This window comes from Rhodofomes roseus, assembly GCF_022264815.1.
Source record: "Rhodofomes roseus strain CIRM-BRFM 1785 chromosome Unknown C8Q71scaffold_3, whole genome shotgun sequence".
NCBI lineage: Eukaryota > Fungi > Basidiomycota > Agaricomycetes > Polyporales > Fomitopsidaceae > Rhodofomes > Rhodofomes roseus.
Window position 1 is genome coordinate 32910 of NW_025952959.1, and position 16598 is coordinate 49507.

General features: G+C 55.8%; 3 protein-coding genes across 3 annotated transcripts; 1 reads left to right on the top strand and 2 right to left on the bottom strand.

The window, feature by feature from the left end:
- Nucleotides 1–404: 404 nt before the first annotated feature.
- Nucleotides 405–4740, bottom strand: C8Q71DRAFT_845547 (uncharacterized protein; the record flags this gene model as incomplete). Its single annotated transcript, XM_047926609.1, has 8 exons — nt 4652–4740; nt 4394–4596; nt 3408–4018; nt 2838–3343; nt 2163–2372; nt 1983–2097; nt 939–1643; nt 405–877 (listed from the first exon to the last, which is right to left on the bottom strand). Exons 1-8 carry the CDS (start codon nt 4694–4696, stop codon nt 405–407), a joined length of 2868 nt encoding a protein of 955 aa, XP_047782631.1. The 5' UTR covers nt 4697–4740.
- Nucleotides 4741–11759: 7019 nt separating this feature from the next.
- On the bottom strand, nt 11760–13058 carry C8Q71DRAFT_845548 (uncharacterized protein; the record flags this gene model as incomplete). Its single annotated transcript, XM_047926610.1, has 4 exons — nt 11760–12346; nt 12403–12549; nt 12906–12945; nt 13012–13058. 4 exons carry the CDS (start codon nt 13056–13058, stop codon nt 11861–11863), a joined length of 720 nt encoding a protein of 239 aa, XP_047782632.1. The 3' UTR covers nt 11760–11860.
- A 734-nt stretch (nt 13059–13792) lies between these two features.
- Nucleotides 13793–16208, top strand: C8Q71DRAFT_720562 (uncharacterized protein; the record flags this gene model as incomplete). The annotated part of the gene is made up of 7 exons (XM_047921376.1): nt 13793–13834; nt 13958–14006; nt 14656–14778; nt 14831–14895; nt 14985–15428; nt 15659–15782; nt 15931–16208. 7 exons carry the CDS (start codon nt 13793–13795, stop codon nt 16206–16208), a joined length of 1125 nt encoding a protein of 374 aa, XP_047782633.1.
- Between the last annotated feature and the right edge of the window lie 390 nt (nt 16209–16598).

The following is a 16598-nucleotide window of genomic DNA, read 5'->3' on the forward strand; positions in this document are numbered from 1 at the left end:
AGGGGGCACAGATCCCAGGGGGATGAGCATCGGCGGAAGAGCAGTGGGTGCACGACGACAGCGGGGATTCCTCAACGGTGGACGGAGCAGACTGGAGGAAGGCGGCTGTTAGCTTCACCAAGGATGCACCGGAGGGGAGCTCACCATCAGGTCCTTGTGGACATCGGCGGGGAATCAGCAAGTGCAGGGACCCTTAATTTATATGCGGATGGGCAGCATATCAATGGCAAGCACGAGGCATGACTCCGGAGGGTGCATAAACGCGCGGGCCTGCAGGATCAAGAAACCAGCTAACCGAAGCACGCGCGGAGGGTGCAACAAAAGCAGGGATGGCATATTCACGGCCTATCTAGGATCTATCGTACACGCGCGGAGGAGACTGTCTGGAAACACACACCGAGTACCTACTGGGGCGCAGGGGATGAGGCGTGCATTCCCCGTATCGAGGTAATGAGATTGAAAACCTCTCCTTCCTCTTCGTCCTCTCCTGGCCCGCCACTACCCCCGTCTTCTTCGTCCTCGTTGTCTGGCGGTTCGAACCAGAAGTCGGCTGGGTCGGAAGGAGTCCTCGATGGCGGCCAATCGCGTAGCAAACTCGCATGGACAGCGAGGTGCTGGGCATGCGTCGCGCTAGAAGCCAGGGCAGCTGAGCGGAGGCGGACACTCGGAGGGGCGGTGGGAACGGGTATGGCAAGTGCGCTCGGGGCGGCGGAGGACGGAGTCACGCCTTCTCCGGAGCGAGGGAATGCCTGTAGCAGGTCCGGAGGGGTACCCGCGACGGGAGGGTCGGGACGGAACGAAGCCGAGTACAGCAAGGCGTCGTCCCGGGTCTGGGAAGGGTGAGGACCGACGTACCAAAGCCTTAAGGACCGGACGGCTAGGCGGGAAGTCAGTGGCCAGAACATGGAGGGGCGTGGTGGTGAAACAGGGTGACTCACGGGTGTGGCGGATACTGCACCTCGTCTTCTTCTTCGCGCAGTACACGCACGCGTGGTCGGGGTTGCCGTCGACTCGGCAGAGCCCACGAGGAGACAGTGCGGCGCATCTCTCGCACGGCGTCTGTGGTGCATACACGAACAATCCGTACCGGGAGCGCGAGGCTCCGGAGGCACCGGAGGGGAGTGGTGGCGCAGGATCGGTGTAAACCGTCGACGCTGTGGGAACGGTAGCGGCAGGCACGGTCGGGCGCGGAGGCACGGAGGGGCCCGAGGGCCTAGGGGCCACGGAGGGAACCAGAGGGGTACTCACAAGCGAGGGGCCGGACGGTGCTACCGGGCGAGATGGGCCAGAACGGGCGCAGGGCGGCATGAAGATACGGTTTCCGTTCGCGTCGGTCGTGGCGGGCGGACCAGAGGTTGGGCCGATCACGCGGGGTTGACGAGGAGGAGAAAGGGGCGGATCATCAGGTCCGGAGGAGTACTCGACAGTGGGAGAGCGGCCTCCGACGGATGGGGAGTTGGCCGGGGAGGGGGACGAAGGGGCGTAGAACCGAGCTAGCTCGTCGTCGGAGAGTCCCCTCATTGGGCTGGCGATCCCAGAGGAATGATCGGAGGAAGTCGGGGAGTTGTACTGAAGGCGGGACCGAGGAGGCGTGACGGACGAACCAGCAGTGGGCAGAGCAGGAGGGGTGAAGGCAAGGGGGTCTATCGTGCCATCAGGACGAAAAGGAGCGTACGAAGACGGGGGGGCGACCAGGGGGAAAGGAATGTGCGCGTTTGGAGGGACAGCCCGGAAGAAGGCGCGGGAAGGTGGACACGCTAAGGGAGAAGGGGGCCTGTCGTCTGGGGGCTGGCGACCAGAAAGAAGGGGCGTAAATGGGAGATAAGGGAAGGGGGGACGGAGGGGGACGGCGAGAGGGATACGCGAGGACCCCCAGAGGATGAAACATCCAGTTTCATGTACATCGGGGTACACCCGGAAGTCAGCGATGAGGCGTCGTATCTCGAGTTGCACCAGCTCGGGGGCAAGGTGTTGGCACCTACCGACATTGAACGCGTTGCTACGGGTGCGGGCGATCACCTCTTCGTGCTGAGGAGGGAGCGGCATCGGAGGGTACCCAAACTGCATTGCAATGAGGAGGTTCGCGACGAAGGCGTTCTGGGCAAGGAGGGTAGAGTCAAGGCACGGAACGAACCGCGGAGGGGCGAGAGGCCGGGACGTACCAAGTGGAATACGGCGGTCCGAGCCCAAGCCATCCAATGCGCGAGCACGGCGAGGTCAGGGAGCCAAAGGGAAGGGACGCCGCCCGGGGGAATCACGATGAACACTTCATTCGCGACGTCTTCGCTGAATGACCCGTGGAGCCGTGATAGTACCTGCGAGACGTCCAGAGCAGTCTGAACGTCTAGTTCGCGCTCGAAATTGAACGTGGCCTGAGACATGGCGAAGAGTCGGAGGAGGAGGGAGCGGACACAAGGAGGGATCGAGTGCAGCGAGTGGACAGAGGCCGGAGGGTGAGAGGGCACGAGGATCGCACAGGCGCCGGCTGTGAATAGCAGCGGAAGGCGGCGGAAGGAAGCTCGACTGGGAAGGTGACCATCCGGACCGATCAGCCATCGGGATGCCGCGCAATAGCCCCGGAGGGAACAACTGACCGGGGACGGTCAGTATTTTGTGGGTCGGGGCAGGTGCCTAGGCCCAGAACTGAGCGATCAGGCAATGGCGTCACGATGGGGCCGTCTCATGGCAAGCGATACGAGCACGACGCACGCAGAAGGAGAGAAGGCAATGTGTTAACTCGAATATTCTAATACAGAGAGAGAGGCACACGCGTCGGATCGTACAAGCAACACAACAAGTCCAGGCACTTACGGCAAGCTCGCCTCCCAGGAGCGTACCTGACCCACCAAGTCAGCAACTTCCTCCTCGTCGTCGTCCAGCTCATCACGCTCGTCCTCGCTCTCGTCCTCGCTCTCGACTTTGTTTTCGTCGCCCACAGACGGAGTCGTGGAGGGTGACATGGGTGGGCGAGAACGGCGTGCCGACCGGGAACGATCAGGCAACTGCACGGCATGAGTCACACCGGAGGCAAGCGCGGCGGAGCGCATGGCCACGTTCGGAGGGACGGAGGGTGGGGGAGTACTACCCGGGCTGTCGAAGAACAGCGGTGTCGATTTCCGCGGCAACACCGACAACAAAGGACCGGCCCCGCTGGAAGACGAAGGGTTCGCCGCCCTTGAAGACGACGGGTTCGCCGCCCTAGAAGATGACGGGAAAGCCCCGAGTAAGTCGGCGGGTGCGTTTGCGACCGGCGGGTCGGGAAGGAACTGGAGGGAACCGGCTACCGAGCGCCTGGTCTGCAAGGGGTGGGGGCCGATATATCGAAGCCCGAGCCGCGCTGTAGCTAAAAGGAGAAGGAAGTCATCAGAAGGAAAGGACGGGACGAGTACCGGAAGGGAAAGACTTACGGACACCTCGGAGCGAACAGCCCACCTTGGCCTTCACGTACCCAGCGCATGAGTGCTGCGAATGGCCATCCGCGCGACACACTCCTGGAGGCCTCTGCGCAGTGCACCTGCTGCAAGCCTGGCTAGGGGCGTATACGAACAAGCCGTAGCGAGTTCGAGACACCGCCGTCTGACCAGAGGGGGCCGGGGGCACTGGATCGGAGGAACCTGCAGCCGGACCGGAGGAGGCAGCAGGGCCGGAGGGACGCGACGAGGAGGCAGCAACCGCAGCGGAGGGACCCGGGGTCGAAGCGCTAGGGGCAACGGCAGGGGGTGGCTGAGAGACCCCATACAACCGCAGCCCAGGAGCTTGGATGATGGGCGCGGGGCGAGAGCTGGCGGGGGGTGCACGAGAAGCCGCCGCTGGGGCCCGAGGGACAGAGTCGACGAGGCCCGTAGTGGGGACGATGGGACCTGGGGCGGATGGCGCGGGCAAGGATCGCGAAGGGGCGAGGCGCGGAGCAGCCGACGGAGGGCCAGTAGGCGAAGGCTGGGGGGCGACCACCGAACCAGCGGAGGGAACGCGCGGGACGGGGTCGAGGAGGCCGGTGTCACGAACGAAATGGTTGGGGCTGGACGGTGGACGCACAGAAGGACCGGGAGAGGATTGTGCGGGCGGAGGAGGAGGCTGCGAGGCGTGCCGAGGGGAGAAGCTGCCGTCTAGACGGAAAGGCCCAGGAGGAAAGAAGGATGGGACGAAGACTCCTTCCGGGGGCTGAGCCGCGGGGCTCAGGGCGGCGGAAGGAAGAGACATGGTGGCCAGGTTCGGGGTTGCCGCCTCTCCACGCAGATTAGCCCGCCGGTACTCCTCCAATGGTCGGGGCACAAAACGACGAGGGGGTGCATTGCGGTCAAACACGATGGGATAAAAGGGGAAAGGAGGGAAAGGAGGGAGGAGAGGGACGGCGAGAGGGAACGACAACTGGTTCGACCCCCAGACAACGTACCAGCCACTGGGATGGATCTGCGCTGGGCGGCGAAGGTCGGCCTCAAGATTGGCAAGGAGGGGTCGGAGGGAGGCGGGGACACGGTCATTTCCGGAGAGGTGGTACATCGACATCGAAAGCCAGACGAGAACGGGCTGGATGTCAAACTCAGCCGGGGGATGGTGGAACTGCACCGCTAGATGGTGGTTCGCGATGTAGCCATACTGAACGGAGGGAAGGAGGTCAATGGGAGGAGGCCAGCCACGGGAAGGGACGTACGAAGTCAATCACGAGGGCGCGGGCCCACGACGCCCAGCAATACATTGTGTTGGTATTGGGAAACTGGGGCGGACAGATTTGTATCTCCTCGGCCATATACACCTCAAACGCGGAGACGAGGCGGACGAGGACGGCGGAGAGGTCCACGGCAGCAGTGGCGTCGAGGTGCGGAGGGGTGGACATGGTGGGTGAGGTGACGGAGGGAAGAGAGCGTCAGCGAGGAGAAGATAAGGGAGGACGGAGGGAGGCCAAGGCACGAGGATCGAACAGACGCTGACCGAGGGCGGCCGAGGAGCGGTGGCTACAGGCAGCGGGGAGGAACATTGCGTTAGCGCCGGCCAGGAATAGCGACGGGAGGGGCAGCACGTGTTGAACTTCAACTGTTTTGGGTGTTATCACACGGGATAGGACTTATCCTTACCCGTTATGGACTTATGTTCTACTATGCTACATATTACGTACATTCTTTTCGGATTTGATCCAGACCTGTAGCACATGATTAGATCTAGACCCTGATGGAACATTCCACCGCTTTCCATCATGTTCCAGCACATTCCTTGATTGCATCGTATTGCATCATTGAGCACATCGCTGTTCCAGTCCTTTCCATGACATTCCATTCATGGTGCAATATTGCCTCATCCTTGTGTATTCGCTCATTGCACCATATCGCTCCGTTATGACTCTACGCTGTTACGCTTACTGTACGATCATGTGATGGCTCTCTCATGTGTATATATACCGGGCTGGATACGCCCTAGAATGTAACGGTCTCTCCTCTCGTCTTAACGCCTCTGAGTCTTCCCTCTCAGCTCTTAAGAGATCTGTTGTAAGTCCTCCTTTACTACAGTGCTCTTTGTGCTCCTGTAGTATTCTTTTGTAGCCTTGCCTCAGGCTAGCCACCACACTCCTTGTTCATCAGGTTATGAGCCCTGGTCACTGACCAGCTCCCTGTACAGTGCGCACTACTGTTGTTTAAAGTCCTACTTCTTCAAGGAGTAAGTTAGGCACCGTTTGCTGTCCTTTTGGACTGAGTTTGACGTCTCAAGGACACAGTGCCCAAGGCCTTGTCAGAGCGTCTCTCCAGGGTAGCTCGAAAGAGCGATTTTAAAGTTTATCCTCCGGCCAAACCTGAGAGAAAGGTTGGTCCGACGCCGACACTATCTACCTCTGATCTTCGGATCTAACGTTTTCTTGATCCCAGTCCCATCCGCTCCCAGTTCGCCCCACCTCTACCTCCACCTCTGCACCTAAGCCTTTGGCTGAACGTCTCTCTGCGCCTCGTCCTCTCCCTGACTTCAAGCGAAAGTCCGCTGAAGACGCCAAGGGTATCCTTCTCAAGAAGGTACACGCCACCGCCGATCGTTTCCAAGCGATCTTCGACAAGAAACACCTCTTCGATCGTCTCGACGGCGATTCTCAGAAGGCTCTTCATCGTCTCGCCGACCAACTCAATTGGGTCGACGACAACATCGACAAGGTCTCTACCTGGTCGAAGGAGCAGCGCGAGAGAATTTCGTGGGCTTGCAAGCAGGTTGGGCGCGTCGAGTTTTCGACGGATACAGAGTCGCTCGCTCGTAGGTACCGCAAGGTAGCCAGGGAGCTTACGCTAGTCTCTGACGGCGGATATCTGGACTGGATCGTTTTGTAGAACTTTGGTCGGCGTACCAATACGTTTATATACCTGGAATATTAGTTTGTTAAGCATCACATTGTGGCTTCGTCTGAGCATCACTCGGACATCAGCGAACATAGTAGTGGTGAAACACCCTACGATTGTACCGGTCATCATCATCTATTCGATTATCAGGAAGTCTACGACTATCACTATCGTCCTGAGGAAGCTGAGTCGAACGCTTGCGACGAAAACCACTGTCCTCATCGTTACGACGTTCCTGATTACACACCGCCAGGTAACACTTGGGGTGGCATACCGGTTGCTTCCTGGCAGGAAGATTTTATATTCGCTAACTCGTTTTCGGAGGCATCTTCTCCTCCTGGTCCTGAACACGTTGCAAGGCTACCGTCGCCAAGCAGCACCGTTTACTCTCCTCTCACTCCCCTCTCTGAAGTTTCGTTTGAGGCTCCTCTAGAGCCAATCGTTTTTGAGTCCGAAGAATTTAACGAGTTTATTCTTCTGACGACCACCATGGGAGACGTCAAGCCCGACGCTATTCCTGTGCTTGCCCAAGCGTCTCAGTACGCTAATTGGTCGGCTGCCATGCGCGGCTACCTCACGTTTATAGAAGCCTGGCCTGCTATTGCTCCGGGTACCACCACGGATGCTAATTATGGCAAGATGAACTCCCGCGCTCAAGGTGTACTCCTGATGCGCACGGAGAGGAACATTCATCACCACCTCCTGAAGGAAGATGGGGAAACCCTGAAGACTGCAAAGGAGATGTGGGACGCCCTTAAAACGGCGTTTGGTACTCCGGATGCGGCCTATTCCTGGTCGCTGTTTTGCTCGCTCATCAAGTCGCCTGAGATGTCGGACTCTAAGCCCCTTCACGACCAGACGAACAAAATTGTTACTCGTCTGAAGGAAGTCGTTGCTGGAGGGATCAAGCTTGACGAGTCGACGCAGGCTCTGATTCTCCTGTCCAAGGTGCCGGAGACCTACCAGACCATGGTCTCTGCGCTCATGGCGACCACGAAGTTGACTGATCTGAAGATCGAGACGGTTGTCAACAAGATCTTGGCCGAGGAATCTCTTCGACGGTCCGGCATGGGACAGTCCGCGTCTAAATCTTCGCAGATTAAGCGGAAGTCGAAGGTTCCCTGTCCGACTTGTGGAGGTCCTCACGGCGAGGAGAACTGTTGGACCAAGTACCCTCATCTGCGCCCCAAGGGCAATAAGTCGGGGGGAAAGGGCAAAGGCAAAGGCAAGGGCAAGGGTAAATCGGACTCGAATGGACATTCTTCGCATACGGTATCTACGTCGGATGGTGCTTCTTCTGGACAGTCGTCGAATGTTGTACAAGTAGATGCGAGCTCTGCGGGCTCCGCTCAATTGACTTCTTCTTTCTATGTTGCGGATCACTCCGCTGAGACTGAGGGAAAGATGACTGACTGGATAATGGATTCTGGTGCGTCTATGACGATCACAAATGATCTGTCTGATTTCTGGGACTACCACGAGTATCGTGTCCCTATCGTTTTTAAGACGGCCGGAGCTGCTACCATAAAAGCACTTGGAGAAGGTACCATTAAGGGAGTTTGTTTGGTTAACGGAAGGCGAGTTCCAACGACGATTACGAACATCGCCTATATTCCGTATGCGTCCGGTCGTTTGTTTTCAACCGGATGTATTGAGAGGACGAATTATTGTTTGGTTCAAGGATCAGGACGGATGGTCATCTATGACCGCAAGTTTGAACATGGGCAAAAGACGCAGAACATCGGCAATGCCATCTTGCAGGCGGACTATATGCCGGTGAACAATTTGTATCTGCTGTTCTTGGAGATTTTGAGCCGCAAGTCCGCAAGGACTGTTTCATCGTCAGATTGGAAACTCTGGCATCGACGTTTAGGGCATCCTTCTAAGGAAGCTCTTGAGAAACTGCCTAGCCATACAAAAGGTGTTGATTCAATCGGAGACGAGGACAAGTCTCCGTGCGAAGGCTGTCAGTGGGGTAAATCACATCGTGCCCCGTTCCCTCCATCGGACAAGAGAGCTTCCAGGCCTCTTGAACTTGTGCACACCGATGAAGATGGTCCTATGCGTACGGCCTCTGTGCCGAATGGTTTCAAATACTTCATATCTTTCTTGGACGACTATAGCAGTCTTGGACGTGCCTATTATCTTAAACAGAAGTCTGAATCGCTCCGAGCGTTTGAGGATTTCAGGGCATGGGCTGAGAATGTTACCAAGGAAAAGATTAAAGTAGTACGCTCGGATCGTGGGGGGGAATACACTTCTGACGCTTTCACGGCTCATCTTAAGTCATATGGTATTGAACACCAGAAGACGGTTGCCGGCTCACCTCAGCAAAATGGGAGAGCTGAACGTTGGAATCGCACCATCGTTGAGAAGGCTATGTCTATGCTACATCAAGCTGGACTAAGTCATGGTTTTTGGCAATTGGCAGTCGACACCGCGGTTCATATTTATAATCGCCAGCCTATGCGCTGCTTGAAGTGGCAATGCCCCATTACTCTCTGGGACGGCACAATCCCGGATATTTCCTACTTTAGAGTTTTTGGGTGCAAGGCGTTTGTGCATGTGCCGAAAGAACAGAGATCTGGGAAGCTCGACAAGAAGGCAGTCGAGATGATCTTTGTTGGCTATGAGCAGGGTTCAAAGGGCTATCGTTTTTGGAACCCAGCCACTCGAGGGATCGTTGTGTCTCGTGATGTGACCTTCGATGAAGAGACGTTTCCGGCACGGAAAGATTTAGGCCATGACCCGAAGTCCCTGGGTCCGCCGCAGTTTGATCCTTCGGATTTGGAACCGGAGGATGTAGACAAACCTCTACCTGTACCTGTACCCGCAGACGACGAACCTGAAGAACCAGAAGATCAACCTGAGCCAGTGGGAGTAAATCCGCCTGAGCAGCCGCGTCCTGATCCTGTTCCTCCTCCTCAGCCTCAGTATCAAAGGCCTCGGAGAGATGGTGCTGGGAGAAATCCCGCTAGGAACAGAGACAACCTTTACGGAGATGAACCTCCAGCTTCAATCGATCAACGCACAGATACCCAAGGGAATCAGCGTCATGAAGCAGAAGTTTTGATGATGGCGCGCGCTGTTGCGGAAGCAAACCATGGTGTACCTCAGAGTCATTCTGAAGCCATGAAGTCTCCTGACAAACATAAATGGCACGGTGCGGAGAAGTCTGAGTACGACTCTCTGATCGAGAACAAGACATGGATTCTGGTTCCGCGACCTAAGAACAGAAAGGTCATTAAGAATCGTTGGGTTTATACGATCAAGCATGATGGTCGTTATAAGGCTCGTGTAGTAGCCAAGGGTTTCACCCAAGTTTGGGGTCAGGATTACCACGAGACCTTCTCCCCGGTTGCACGATTTGAGTCGGTGCGATACTTGCTCGCGCACGCAGCCCTTGAGGATTGGGAGATTGAGTTGATGGACGTCAAGACGGCGTTTCTCAATGGTGATCTTGATGAGGAGATCTACATGGAACAACCTGAAGGCTGGGTTGTACCAGGCAAGGAGGACCACGTTTGTCTTCTCTTGAAGGCGATTTATGGACTTAAGCAGGCTTCACGCCAATGGAATGCTAAGATCCATACGTCTCTCCTAGGGCTTGGTTTTACGCGCACCTATTCGGATGCAGGTGTATACGTTTATACCCGTGAATCTGGAGATCACACTTGTATCGTCATTCTATATGTCGATGACTTGTTGCTCTTGGGCGACTCTAAGCCCTTCATTGACTCGGTCAAAGAGCGCTTGTCGCGTGAATACCAGATGACGGATTTAGGAGCAGTCCAACGTTTCCTAGGTCTTAGAATACGTCGAGAGCGTTCTACACGCAAGCTCTTCGTGGACCAGGAAGACTATTTGGAGACTGTCCTAGAACGTTTTGGCATGAGCAACTGCAAAGAAGCTCGTACACCGTTGCCAGCAGGCGCAAACTTGCTGAGCAGTACTGAGACTGCTACCGAAGAGTTTAGGACGAAGTACCAGAGCATTATTGGCAGTATCATGTACGCCATGCTAGGTACTAGGCCAGACATCGCTTTTGCGGTCACGCGATTGGCCAAGTTTTCTTCAAACCCATCTAAGGAGCATATGCGTTTAGCTTTCTACGTTCTGCGCTACTTGCAAGGAACGAAGCGTTTTGCACTCTGTTATGATGGCGGCAGTAACTCTGGTCTGATTGCCTACTCAGACTCAGATTGGGCCGAAGACCGCGACGATAGGCATTCGACAAGCGGCTTCATCTTCATGATGGCCAATTGTGTCATTTCCTGGGCGTCAAGACGTCAGCCGACTGTTTCTCTGTCTTCTACTGAAGCAGAATACAAGGCCGCCTCAGACACTTGTCGTCAGATGGCTTGGCTTCGTCATTTCGGCGAGGAGCTTGGAGACAACATGTCAAGTCCTACTCCTCTATGTCTAGACAACCAAGGAAGTATCTTCCTTTCGGTGAATCCTGTTGTGGACCGCCGAACCAAGCACATAGAGATCAGATATCACTATATACGCGAATTCTACGAGCGTGGTGAAACTGAAATCTATTTTGTCGCGAGCGAAGACCAGCTTGCAGACTGTTTGACCAAGAATGTTCCTCTCAAAGCTATTGAGAAGTTCAGGTCGTCTTCTGGCATGCTTGTAGCATCTTGAACAAGTGGGAGTGTTGAACTTCAACTGTTTTGGGTGTTATCACACGGGATAGGACTTATCCTTACCCGTTATGGACTTATGTTCTACTATGCTACATATTACGTACATTCTTTTCGGATTTGATCCAGACCTGTAGCACATGATTAGATCTAGACCCTGATGGAACATTCCACCGCTTTCCATCATGTTCCAGCACATTCCTTGATTGCATCGTATTGCATCATTGAGCACATCGCTGTTCCAGTCCTTTCCATGACATTCCATTCATGGTGCAATATTGCCTCATCCTTGTGTATTCGCTCATTGCACCATATCGCTCCGTTATGACTCTACGCTGTTACGCTTACTGTACGATCATGTGATGGCTCTCTCATGTGTATATATACCGGGCTGGATACGCCCTAGAATGTAACGGTCTCTCCTCTCGTCTTAACGCCTCTGAGTCTTCCCTCTCAGCTCTTAAGAGATCTGTTGTAAGTCCTCCTTTACTACAGTGCTCTTTGTGCTCCTGTAGTATTCTTTTGTAGCCTTGCCTCAGGCTAGCCACCACACTCCTTGTTCATCAGCACGGACGCGAGAATCAGGGGATGTTCATGCTAGGAGAAGGGCAGGAAGGGGACTGACCGGGGATGGTCAGTATCTGAGGTCGGGGCAGGTGTGGGCGGGGCCCACCGGCTGAGGCCGGAACCGCCGGAAGATGGAGAGTCAGAGAAGGCCGGGGACGTTAGCTGGGAGACAAGGATCGGGCCGCGGCAACAGGACTGGAACGGGACGCCTTACGAGGTGATTCAAACGCGGCACAAGTCAGATCTATTGAACTCCGCAAGCTGTTACATGCCAGGACATACGGGTACCGGGGGGGAACAAACCGGACGGAGGAAGATGCTACTCGTAAGGGTTCAGTCACGGATTAATTCCAACGGGGGAGGGATGTCTCGCGCGTCACATATGTCCTCTAGACGGCCCGAGATGGAGACTACTTCGCGCATCACGGACAGCTGGTCGATCCGGGCCTCAGCCAGGCCGCGGTGGAGGTGGCCAAGCTCGAGGCGGAGGACATCCAAGGAACGGTCCGTCGCGGCAAGGACGCGGTCCCAGTTGTCGGTCGAACTGCGGAGGGAGGAGAGGCGGAGGGGAGGATCATTATACGATGGAGGAGGAGGGGGTCGGGCTTCTTCCGCAGCGGCTTGCTCCTTCTGAAGCTGGTCCGGGGACCAAGGGATGGTCGCGTATAGGAGCGGCGCCTCGTTCTGCTCGGAGCGGAGGTTGAGGAACACGCAGTCCAGGTGCTCAATAAGCTCGCAGACCTCGGGGATACCGGATGGAAGGGGGATGCGGGTGTCGCCGTGAGCGGTCGCTAGAGCGTAGGACTCGAAGAGCATCCGCTGGGGCAAGGCAGACGGGTCAGGAGGGACGAGGAGAACGATGGAAGGTGACGAACCACGAGCCAGCGAGCACCATGGGCCCAGGCAAGCCAGGCAGTGGCGTGCTCCACGTCGAATCGGGGCTCGAACGTTCCTTTGCACCGGAGAACCTCGATTAGACAGAGGTAGCGAGCGGAGTGCGACGAAGTGGTGGGGTTCGGGGGCTGCGCCATCGGTATGGGAAAGAAGGTGTGAGCGGGAGGAGAGGGAAGAGTGGGGGCAGACCCGGAGGGAAGGAGGAAGGGGCACGTGAGCTCGGCTGAAGGAGGATAAGTAGCGGGTTGGAGGGAGCGGGAGAGGACACGTAGGACCCACCCCCGGACGCGGACTAGGACTCAGACTCGGAGGCTCTCAACTCGGGCAGACGGCTCGGAAGGAACTCTCTATATTTCACTCTCGTATAGACTTGTCTTCTCGACGATACACTCGTCACATACACCTAATACCACTACCCATCCTTGACTAAAAATCTACCCTTCCTCCTTACCCTGTACGGAGGGAGCCGAACTCAACAGCACACAGCGACATGCTTGTAGTCCTTTGTGCCTGGTAAATGATCTCTAAGAATGCAATTGTATGCCTATAAGCACCTTTGTGTCTAGTAGTGTACATTACAATCTACTTACTGCTGTTTCTGGTATGTGGCTCCACCTTTGTAGATGCAGAGGCACATGGGAGTTTTTTCGTTTTGCATTTGTGGCTTTGCTAGCCATTGTATATGCATAGCATTCACATTATATATTCTCTGAATGAAGGGCTTTCAGGAGGGTATAGTATGCTTGTATCATTTGTTACTGATGTGTACTTTGAAGGCTTGTAATGATTCAGGCTACATTGTGCAATAAGTGCTCAATAAGCGCCCATGCCATGCGAGATTCACTCGTTGACAGGTCAAAATTTTGACCTGTCAACAAGTCATCTTGCAGTGTAGTCTCCCAGACTCTGTTGCAAACTAAACTGCTGCAAAAAGTAATTGTCCTTAATAGGATTCACCATTCTCAGCCACAAGTTGAAATGAATCCAAAAGACCTCGAAATATTCATGCTAGTAGTCCTCATACTATAGACTCTATAATGGGTATCAGTTTGCTGTAGTGTCCATTACTCATGCCACAATATGCAAAACAAAAAGTGCACAAGTTGTCATGGTTTTCTTTACTTTGTGCAAATGATTCAAATAAATAACACAGCATATCCACATTTTTAGACCCAGTGGATAGTGAAGTTGTATCATTGCTGGACTGCTGAATCAAAATGCAAAACTGGGAGATTGGATCCAGGGCAACTTTCATTAGACATACAGTTCATGAGGTTCCTTAGATAATATCTATGCAGGATAGCAATGACACTCCCTTAGCATACTGCTACTTTTGGTCAAAACTGCCCTTTTGAGTGTTACTGCTCTTCCATGGCCATGATAAAATCAAAAATACCCCAAAAATCCACAATGGTATGTGTCATATCATAGATCTGATCTTGGGTATCACTTTACCATGTAGCTCGAGGGACTTCCGACTAAATTTGGTTTCTCTCCCACTTATCTGATTCATACAACCAAATAAAATACTCACAGACATTCCATCAAAGTATCTGGCTACTATATTGGGCAGAAGGATTTCCCTGTGAGTTGGTGGTTTGCTATTTGATCTGAGCTCAATAATCATTACAAAATTGGGGCATGCTTGACAATTGTTGTGGTGTTGCTTCACAACAGTGACAGCTTCTTTGCAAGTCATATGACTGTGTTTGCTGCCCAATCCAATATTCAAGCTGACTACTACAGTGCTGCTCATGTAATGTCTTGTAAATTATTGGTTGAAATGACTGACAATGGCTATATAGTGCTGTACCCATATTGATATGGCGTACCGTTTGAGGCAAAAATAAGACGATCTATCACAATGTTAACCCGACTATCTATCACAGTATTGATTTCTATCACACACCTGTGAAGCTGTTTCTCTATCATACCATAGTTCGTTTTCTATCTAAACGTTGCTCGACAAGAAATCTATCTAACTTTCGGTCGGCGCAATATCTATCACTCTTTTTCGGCTGCCGGTCCGGTCCGGCGCCAGCGCTCGGCGCGACGCGTCGCGCTCTGTCGCGCCGACTTTCACCTCCTCCTCAACGGCGCGCAGCACGCACAGCGACACGACCTCACGAACATGCTCAACGCCGAGTGCGCGCCATCAACGAGGCCACGACGCGCTGGCGCAGTGGCGCACGGCTCTTGACTCGCACGGCCCGGGCGACCTCAACAGCGCGCAGCCCGCGCGGCGACCCGGCCGTACGAGCGCGCTCAACACCGAGTGCGCGCGAGCAGCGAGGCCACGACGCGCTGGCGCCACGACGCAGGACGCGTCGCGCTGCAGGAGGTCAAGGGCGCGAAAGGTGCGTGCACCCGCCATTTCTGCGCTCACTTCGTCCTAACACCTACCGATAGGGCGCCGAGTGCAGCCAGGGCGCAAGCAGCGAGGCCGCGCCGCTCTGGCGCACTGCTCTCGACTCGTACGTACGGCGACCTCAACAGGGCACAGCGTCGCCGGACGTATCGCGCTCCGGCGCGTTGCTCTCGACTCGCACGACGACCTCAACAGCGCGCAGCCCGCGCAGCGACCTGGCCATACGAGCGCGCTCAACACCGAGTGCATGCGAACAGCGAGGTCACGTCGTGCAAGGTCGCGGGGCGCGTCGCGCTCTGGCGCGCTGCTCTCGACTCGCACGACAACCTCAACACTCTCGACCCGCACGACGGCCTCAACAGCGGGCAGCCCGCGCAGCGACCCGGCCGTACAAGCGCGCTCAACACCGAGTGCACCGAGAGCGCGAGCAGCGAGGCTACATCGCGCTTCGGCGGCCCTGGCGCAAGTCCCCACCGCGATGCACTGGACCGCCACCACCACGACTCGGCGAGAGATTCGCGCCGACATTCAGGAGGGCGGAGCGCAGAGCTGCGAGACAAGGAGATGCGACGAAGGAGATGGAAGAGAGAGGCAATGGCGAGGGTAGAGGTAATGAGTGTGAAAGCTCGAAGACCAAAGGTACGCCCTTGCCAGGCATACCTACCCCATCGCCGCCGCTCCCTGCGCTCATGCGCCCTGTAGGACACGAAGACCACTCATTGGGCAGCCACCACGGTCACGAGCACCCATCTGGCGAGCCGGTGCGCGCGCTGTCCCAATGGATGGGCAAGCTCGAGTGCACGACTGCCTAGCTGAACTTCCGTCAGTTCAGCTAGCAGCACCAGAAGACGCGACCTGGCGGCGCGCAGCCCGCACAGCGGCCCGGCCGTATGAACGCGGTCAACACCGAAGGAACCGAGGGGTGCGAGGCCATGTTGCGCAACTTCGGCAGTCCAAGCCCATTGGCAAGGCCTTTGCACGGGAGTTCGCGAGGTGCGTGTTCCGCTGTCGGAGCGAGCCGCGCTCGTCGCAGATAGGGCGGCGCGCGCTGTACGGAGACCATGGATAGTGTAGTAAGAGCACGCCTACCAGTGTGCCACCCGTTCGCCGCAGTCCCGGCGTGCCATGGATGCTATGCAAGGCGATGCGGATGTTGGCGTCGATGGCGATGCGGACGGCGCCGGACAAGTTGTCGAGGTCGAGTACGGCTGCTCGGGAGTGCCGGGCGCGTCGGGGCTTGTCGGCGGGCTCGGTGGGGTACACTGGGGTAGTGTCGATGTGCACGGGTGCGCGGCATCGGCGGACGTGCAGCGAAGCTTGGTGTGGTTGTTGATGTGGCACTGTGCAGGGTCATTGGTGGAAGTTGTGTCGGCGCAGGGGTGGGGAGGGCGTACACTGGGTATGGCCCCTGGCCCTTGAAATCCCTCTGTACATTTGCCTTGAACTCCTTCAACGTTCCCGGCTCGATGTTGAGCTGCCACTCTAGGTACGAACACATCTCGCGCTCCATCTGGCTGACTTCGTGGAGGGCGAACATGCCTTGGCTGACGATGCTCCAGGACTTGTTTGAGTGAGTATTGTTGCAGATGACTGGAGGCGATCATGAAGGCGGAGATGAAAAGGTGGTGGCCTGACGAACCGCAACTTGAAGTGGTGGGGAATCGGGCTTATAGTCGTTGGAGCAGGTAGAGGGTGGCAAAGGTGGTGGAGGTGTGGAGCCGAGTTGATGAAGGGTCGGGCTGTAGAGGAATGGTGTGAGTTGGTTGAGTTGTTGCTACATCAACATCAGGAGGTCGCTCAGAGTAAACA